The sequence below is a fragment of the Olea europaea genome, chromosome 11 (genome assembly GCF_002742605.1).
Source record: "Olea europaea var. sylvestris chromosome 11, O_europaea_v1, whole genome shotgun sequence".
NCBI lineage: Eukaryota > Viridiplantae > Streptophyta > Magnoliopsida > Lamiales > Oleaceae > Olea > Olea europaea.
The window spans coordinates 7484329-7493698 of record NC_036247.1 but is presented as its reverse complement, the minus strand read 5'-3'; the positions used below and the strand labels follow the sequence as shown (position 1 = coordinate 7493698).

At 32.6% G+C, this 9370-nt stretch overlaps 1 protein-coding gene across 1 annotated transcript; it reads right to left on the bottom strand.

Annotated features, from left to right (window-relative positions):
- Nucleotides 1-8224: 8224 nt before the first annotated feature.
- Nucleotides 8225-9364, bottom strand: LOC111403203 (ethylene-responsive transcription factor ERF118-like). The gene has a single exon (XM_023031612.1). It carries the CDS (start codon nt 9264-9266, stop codon nt 8361-8363), a length of 906 nt encoding a protein of 301 aa, XP_022887380.1. The 5' UTR covers nt 9267-9364; the 3' UTR covers nt 8225-8360.
- Between the last annotated feature and the right edge of the window lie 6 nt (nt 9365-9370).

Genomic DNA, 9370 nt, shown 5'->3' with positions numbered 1-9370 from the left:
CTTTCATCGTTCAACCGCTTTCGATTGAATTCCTTGAGTTGTGGAACGTCATAGGGCTACTTTAACAACTGCCTTGATAACTGCATTTCTTGATAACCACAATGCGTTATGTTTGTTGATACCTTGGGCGACTTGAAGGTTTGGGCGAGAATAGAATAGCAGTTCTGGGCGACCGTATGACACTCTATTCGTTCAGATTCTAGGCGACTTGCAAATTTGGGCGATGGCGTTACCGCACTCTTGGGCCCCTTATTTGGGCCTTCACCTTGATTCGTTCGATTGGACTTCGTTCTTTGGGCTATCTGATTTGGGGATCTTCCAATTGGGCTTTACTCCTTGGACTGTTCGATTTGGGCTGAATTTTTATATGTCAACAATATGTTTTGTCCTTACATGATAAACATAATTCTTTGTTAAAAAAATAACATTCTGAATATACACTACAAGGTAATATGTTTGTAACTCTGTTATATTTCAATCAAAGTTCGTTGCATGTAAATTAGTTGATAAAACTTGTAGTTTTGGTATGCTTATGCAAAAACTGTAACGGAAGCAGCAGCTTGGAAAGTAGAAGAGGAAAGTGGGATTGATCTTAGGTGGTGAGTTGTTGGTCCTCAATCAAACAGTACATTGCTACTGATATTGGTTGTCGTTACAAGGTTTAAACGTTTATTCTTGTGCCACAGATTACTAATTAGTGTCGGTTATTATCACCAATATTCTATTGACATGTTTGATATGATAGATTGAATAGTATAAAAAAAGGGGGAAAAGTGTTAAATTCTCAACCATTGACTCGACGAGGTGTAATTCACAATGCAAGCGTCTTTGCATTTACAAGTTGCAATTGCAAAATGACTTTCCGTACAGTTTGGAGCCCCAAATCCTTTGCTTATGGAGTTATGCCAACCAAAATGCAAAAGGAGATTCTTTCATGATACTGTCCAAGAAACAGTTTTAGCCCAGTTTGATTCTTTCATGATACTGTCCAAGAAACAGTTTTAGCCCAGTTTGACAACCATTATTTGAGAAAAATAGAGTTCTAAATAATGATTTTTAGAAAAATGTGTGGTTAAAAAGTAAATGAAAAAAGAGTTTACGTGTAAAATATTTATTCAATAAATATGTGGTTGAAAACGAGTATATAAAAAATTTGAAAATAATAGTTGTCAAATGGAGCTAAATATTGCCCCCTCCCTAGCATATAATACTTATTTGTTGGGTATTAGTCAACCAGAAATGTATAAAATAATAAATATATTATTTTTGGTTTTTGGTCTAAAAATGTAAATATATATTATTCTTTGGTTTTTGGACAACGTAGATAAATTCTAAGTTTGCAGAATCAACCACCGTGTTGTAGTTGAACCGCTGAAGAGAAAGTCAGCAAATATTTTTCATTTAATTAAATTGAAAGCAATTTTAGAATATTGAAAGTGTCGAGACTAGAGAGGTTTTATTATTATTATTATTATTATTATTATTTGAACAGTTCCAATTTGGATTTTATATAATTTCATATTTATAACTTTAAAGACTTGCTAAGATGATGTGTTTCAGGGACCAAAAAAAATTAAACTTGTGTTTCGTCGTACTATTTTCTTAAAAAAATTGATTATATATAGGATAAAGATACTTAGTAAAGGCCACATGCCGTCCAAGGACGCCACATGGCACTCCCATTTGTTGGGGGTCTATCTGCCCTGGCCACCAAGCAAAATTGTTATATACAATAGTTGTTCATGAAATTATTTCTTTCGATTTAAAACTACAACAAGTGTATGATTTGTTAACAAGTAATAAAGTGGATTAAATGAGTTTGAATATCGTTCCACAGAGATTGATTAGTTCAATTTTACCTATCGTCGCCTTAACCGAAACTGAATTACTAATGTGAATGTGAATATAATGAAAACCCTAATTTTGGAAAGAAAACCCTAATTATGCAATTTTATGATTGAATTAAATTAAATATGCAAAACAATATTTATAACACTCTAGAATGAAATCAAATGTAGAGAACGCACGTTTGTTGTAATCAATATAAATTAAACACACTAGAATCAGGATTTCCCATGCAATTATCACTTTAAAACCCTAGTTTCACAATGTGACAACACACTTCAATTGTGACAAATCAATGTTCCTAAATCTATCCAATACTCTCTCTTGAGGTGTATCGAACATATTTCTACATACCACCAGCCTATATTTCTATGATAAATGCATATGTAAAAATGCATACGATTTTATGAACACTTAAAGATTCACGTAGGGTATAGCGATATATTTCTATCCCCTATCGGACCCTACGATGATTTATATTATATCGAACCTATTCCAATTCTCTCGAATGCAAGAATAAATCACCCAAACACACAAAATTATGGGTCCTTAATTGCGAAAACAATAATTGCATGTAAATCATTAAAAATAATAGAAATATGTCTTAATGTCAAATTGCAAAACTAAAAAATTAAAGATCAAATTACATGGTATATCGATCTCCTAGCACATGAAAATCTAGCCTAACCTAGTTAAAATAAAATAATACATCCGATTTTGAATAAAAGACATCATCGGGTTATGAAATTTTGAGAAATCTTGAAGCTCTTCGTGTAAATCTTCGTTCTTGCGCTCAAAATCCTCTCATAGAAGTGTTTTTCTGCCTCCAATACGTTCTGCCTCTTTCTGGACGTCTTTTGGTATTTATATCGCGGGAAAATTAGATTACCAAAAAAGTTTCAATCATATAAGGAAACTGCAGAATCGGCCCCCGAATTTTTTCTATGCGACCGCATAGTACATTTCTATGCGGTCGCATAGAGTAAAAAATTTTGAGAAAATATTCTCGAGAAGCCTCTATGCGACTGCATAGAGGGTCGCATAGTGTTACTAAATATGCAAAATGTCTATTTTAGTCCTTGAACGTTCATTTTTCTTCATTTTAGTCCCTTTACAATTCTTTCTTCTTCCAATCATCTTCTATCGCTTTTGAGTTCATACTTAGCATATTTTCATTCCGGGGTTGCCTTTTAGTTCAACTTTTGAATATTTGCATTGAACTATCACTTTGCTCCATTTTGGTCCTTTTTCGGCTCTTTTCTCTTGAATTCCACCATTTCCATAGAAACACCTATATCGTATGAATTTAACGAGATTAAGTCACAATTTAAACATTTTGCTCGTAATTAAGTCATATTTGTGATCTAAATAAATGTGCAAAAACACACTTATCAAACCCCCCAAACTTGAACTATTGTTTGTCCTCAAACAAGATAGTGACTTAATTCTGAACAAACATGGCTTAATACCCTACCGTGGCTTAGGATTGGACTAAGTATTTGACTTTATGAAAATTTATCAGTGCAAAAATGACATCAACCTTTACCTATTAAATGCATACTTGATTTGTGTGTGTGAATTAATGCCAACATATCAAATTCATGATGGGTTGAGTCCCGACCCCAAGTGGTCAAATGTATCCTTACTCGCTCGAGAGATATACATCCCTCCAACTTATTCTTTTCACTCAATTATCCTGGGGTTGTGTTTTTAAAATTAGGAGTTTACATAGCTGTAGTCTTCACTCTCTCGTAGTTTGGATTAATCTCACTATCACAAGTTTATATTTCAACAAGCGAAAGCTCTCCCAAATTTGATTGCTTCGACACTTAAGATTAAAATAGGTTACTTGCCTCACCTCAAAGGTATAGTTTCTTCAACCAAATATCTAAGGGTTTTTTTTCATGTTATTGTCTCTCTTGCAGGCTTATTCGCTTGAGTTATAAATGCTCAATCAAATGACTTTTTATTAACTTCTTTCTCTCTTGCTTTTTATATGACCCCTTTAGCGAGTTTTAGGCCGGTGACTCCTAGGCCAGTTGACCTTAGGGTACCAGATTTTGAAATATCCTTACAGGCTTACTTGCTCGAGTTATAAAGGTATGAAAAGAAGTGTCTTATTCTCACAAATAAATTTTATGCCCTTATTGTTCTAGACATTTAGTTTTCAAAACCAACCCCCAATTTAAAATTTTCACATAATTTTCACCTCACTGGTCTAGGCAATCCACACAATGAAATTTCAAACTGTTTTAAGGTGATTTACGTGTTAATTCAATAGAGGGTTATAATTCTTTTCCTACTTTATGCTCAAAATCCAGTCATTTACCTAACATGTCAAGCATAAATATTGTGCATAGATAGTGTCAAGAATCGCATCATGAGTATTGGTTAATCCATTCAGTACTATATCCAAAGTCTATGAATTATACCAATCCAATAATCACATCATAGCTGTCAAGGATATCAAGCCCACACAAGCATGCAAAAGTATAATCAACACTCACTCATCAAGCATGCATCATGCAACAATTAATTAATAATAACGATGGACTGTGAAAATACAAAATAATTATAGGCCGACTATTTGTTTTAAATTATGCTACAATACCCGACAACGACGCCAAAAACTTGTTCACGAAATTATTTCTTTCGATTTAAAACTACCGTAAGTGTACGGTTCGTTAACAAGTAATAAAGTGGATTAAATGAGTCTGAATATCATCTCACAGAGATTGATTAGTTCAATTTTACCTATCGTCGCCTTAACCAAAACTAAATTACTAAAGTGAATGTGAGCGTAATGAAAACCCTAATTTTGGAAAGAAAACTCTAGTTATGCAATTTTTATGATTGAATTAAATTAAATATGCAAAACAATATTTTTAACACTTTAGAATGAAATCAATTGTTGAGAACGCACGTTAGTTGTAATCAATAGAAATTAAACATACTAGGATCACAATTTTTCATGCAATTATTACTTTAAAACCCTAGTTTTACAATGTGACAACACACTTCAATTGTGACAAATCAATGTTCCTAAATTTATCCAATACTCTCTCTTGAGGTGTATCGAACCTATTTCTACATACCACCGTCTTATATTTCTATGACAAGTGCATATGTAAAAATGCATGCGGTTTTATGAACACTTAAGATTCACGTAGGGCATAGCGGTATATTTCTATCCCTTATCGGACCCTACGATAATTTATATTATGTCGAACATATTCCAATTCTCTCGAATGCAAAAATAAATCACTCAAACTCACACAATTACGGGCCCTTAATTGCGGAAACAATAATTGCATATAAATAATTCAAAACAATATAAATATATCTTAATGTCAAATTGCAAAACTAGAAAATTAAAAATCAAATTACATGGTACATCGATCTCCTAACACATGAAAATCTAGCATAACATGGTTAAAATAAAAGAATACATCAGATTTTGGATAAAATGCATCACCGGATTATGAAATCTTGAAGCTCTTCGTGTAAATCTTCATTCTTGCGCTCAAAATCATCTTCAAGAAGTGTTTTTCTGCCTCCAATACGTTATGCCTCTTTCTGGACGTCTTTTGTATTTATATCACGTGAAAATTAAGTTACCAAAAGAGTTTCAGTCGTATAAGGAAACTGCAGAATTGGCCCCCAAATTTGTTCTATGCGACCGCACAGTACATTTTTATGTGGTCGCATAGAGTAAAAAAAATTTGAGAAAATATTCTCGGGAAGCCTCTATGCGATCGCATAGAGGGTATGTCTATTTTGGTCCTTGAACTTTCATTTTTCTTCATTTTGGTCCCTTTGCAATTCCTTCTTCTTCCAATCATCTTGTATCGCTTTCGAGTTCATACTTAGCATATTTTCATTCCCGGGTTGCCTTTTAGTTTAACTTTTGAATATTTGCATCCTTAGTCCTTGAACTCTCACTTTACTCCATTTTGGTCCTTTTTTTGGCTCTTTTCTCCTGAATCCACTATTTTCATAGAAACACCTATATTGCATGAATTCAACGAGATTAAGTCACAATTTAAATATTTTGCTCGTAATTAAGTCATGTTTGTGATCTAAATAAGTGTGCAAAAATACACTTATCAATAGTAAGGTGGGTCCTATTTTTTTCTTTAATTCGCAAATCTATCATATTCTATCGAAATATGATAGATTTGTCCATAAAGCCAAACCAAACAGGGATTAATTAATCTTAAAATTTTATAACCTAGATTGTTTTGTTTGGATTTTTGGAAAAAGCCTTTATAAGTAAAAGAAAAGGGTAATTATATTACCACTACAAAAATTGTTAGTTACACCACAATTTTTTTATTTACTTAAATAACCTTAAATAAAATTACATAAGTGGATTTAATATATTTTTCACGTATAATAATTTATTCTTCCACCAAACCTTTAAAAATTTATCTTCTTCCCCAATCCCTCCAACCCCCACCCTCAAAACTTCATCTTTCATTGAAGTTTGGCCATTAAAGAAATTAAACCTCTCTCATCGAAATTAAATTGATTCCATGGAAGAATAACGATTAAAAAATTATGTTTCAATGATGAAATTGATAGAATTTATTCCCATTCACAACCCTGGCAATATAAATTTTTGAACAAAACATAAAAGTCTATTTAAAATATCATGTTAGACTTTTTTCAATAAAGATTCATACAAAAAAATAGAGCTTCTAGTGCCGCTTGAACTAGCTTAAATCATATCAATTTACCTTCATGAGAGATAGAAAAAAAAAAAAAAAAAAAAAAAAAAAAAAAGAAACGGATGAAGAATTGGGAAAAACTCCCAATAATTTTCATAATTTCAGAGCCCTTAGACTGCCATCTAGGTAAGGGGTAAGGGATATAGAGGGAACATGGGATTGGGGTTGAAGTGGATAACCAAGACAATGGGAGTATTGATTCACATGTGAGGAGATTTTCAAGGGCTTTAGATTTTGCATAGCCAGTAGGATGAGTGATCTGTGTAATGGCTTTAGATTTTCAATATTTTATTAAATCATTTTGTAGTATTAGAAGATTTTGTGGGAATTTTTTTTTTTGTTTATGTGGGTAAGTTGTGTTTTTATTTTGGAGTTTCATTGAAATTATGGCATGCTACTTCATTATATCTTGAAATGTTATTGTGATTTATTCACACACACACATGATAAGTATACCACAATATTGTATTATGTTGTTTTTCATTTTTTATTTTTTTTAGTTTTTATGAATTAGGAAAATAATTGTAAATTTATTGTGGTTTATTTATTAAAAATATATTTTAGTTGTGGTGTGATTATAATATGGTGTAATAATTAAAATTTGTAGTGGTAATATAATTACCCAAAAGAAAATTATAATTTAAGATTAAAATTTTGAGGACACATCATTTCAAATACAAAAGGATCACTGACGTAAATATTTGACTAAGCTTAAAATAAATATTTATAAATATTTTACCTATTTAACACTAATTTTCACTTCACTATCAAAAGAAATAACTTCTCAACTTATAACGAAAATGAAATAACATATCCAATATATTTGAAAACAAAAATTTACTAGAAAGTAAATTTACTTACTTCTAAACTTTAGCCCTAAAAGAAATATAATATCAGTGCCTTTTAGGTGATAGAAAGGGTGCACATCTATTAAACAATATATGAAAATTATTTTTCATTTAAATAATTGAAATGTCACAATCCAAATATGTTATTTTCCAAGTCTTTTTAAAGAATAGACAAAAGGCCAACCAGTCGCCAAATCAAATTACAAGTCGAGATGAGTTCTAGCTCGACACTTCATTAGAATGTCACAATCCAATGAAAGATGTATAAATAACGTTCGCGTTGGAACATAAACTCCATCATTACCATTGAATGAATTTTTATAAAAACTCTTATTTAGTACTAGGGCTCTTAATGGATTGAACTTTATTCGAATTTGATGAAATTAGTGGGAGATGAATTTAGGGTCTCATTTCAATAATCTGATCGTTAACTAAATGGAGCAAATATGAATATAAGTCAAATTTGATCCAATTTGTCATAATAATGTAATATATTTTCTTTATTACCGCATAATTCATTACACATAATTTTTTTCATTTTGAAATTTGTATTATACTTTATGACTTTTAATGAAGAACCTATCAAATTTTTATATAAAATTAATATATATTATAATAAATTTTGTATTGAAATTCAAAATCCCCTTTCCAATAAAATGAGAATATGTTTAAAATATTTCAATTTTGAATTATTGAATCCTATATTCGATGAACAGCAAATCGAATATGGAAATTACAATCTAATATCGGTTGAGTTATCGGATTTGATCGATCCTTGAATTATTCTTGCCGAATCGGGTCAAATCGAATATGGGCAGATCTGGTCCATTCATTTACAGACGAATTTAGTACGCGAGTTCTTGAATAACACACTTCAAATTCATATTATAATTTAGACGCCAAACTTATGGGAATGACATATTGAATGGTTCACCATTCAAGGAGGTTGATCCATCCAAGCACAGTCGAAATTAAATTCAAAATCAGGCAATGGAGGTTGATCACAATCCTCCAACCCACAAATTGGAAGATCTTGAAAACCACTGAGAAGATCATCATCAATTGGTATCCCGGAATCACCCCACATCAGTGGTGACTCAAGTTCAAAGTCTAAGTCCATCCCTTCTACAAATGGCGGCAGAGATGAAATCTCTTCGTCTGTTACTCCCCAATTAGTCATATTCTGCTGAGCAGCATTGGCTTCTGAGTTAACTTTAGGAACCTTCTGATCATCATCACGCTTGAAACTGAAACCAGAAGCCGAAGTCGAAGAATCCATTTCAAGAACTGAAGATGGAGAAGTATGTGAAGCCACGGTTCCACTTGAATCGTCAGAGAAGTCTGAAGACTCGATTCTATTAGCCTTAGCCAAAGCCTCAAATTCTAGTCGTTTCATTTCATATGCCCTCGACGCTTCTTCAGCAGTGTCATACGTACCCAACCAAATTCTTCTTCCTTTGAAGGGATCACGAATTTCCGCAGCCCATTTGCCCCACTTACGCTGTCGCACACCTCTGCATTTCCCCGGAATGGAGCTCAGATTTATGCTCAAAATCCTTTTCCTCTTGGGGTTTTTCGCAGCATTGCTACAATCCTGAACTGAGTTTTCTATTTCAGGGGCTTCCGGAAGGCAAAAAGAGTCCCCAATTGGAAAACAAATTTCATGAACAATATGCTTGACCTTCTTTGCACCGATTTCCTCATCTTCTGATGAGTCGGTAGCATCCGGGTCACTACAGATGACCCGGACTTTCTTCATGGGTCTTGTGAGTTTTCCCCGGATTCTTAGTTTTTTCCCTATGGTTTCTTGATTCACCTGACGTAGTCTCCGAATCTCTGGCATCTTTCTCCTTCTTTATATTATCAACACACTCGATGAAAATCTAAGTAAAATGCTTCAAGAATATCAAAATTCTAAAGGTTTCAAGTAAGAGGGCCTTTAAAGAA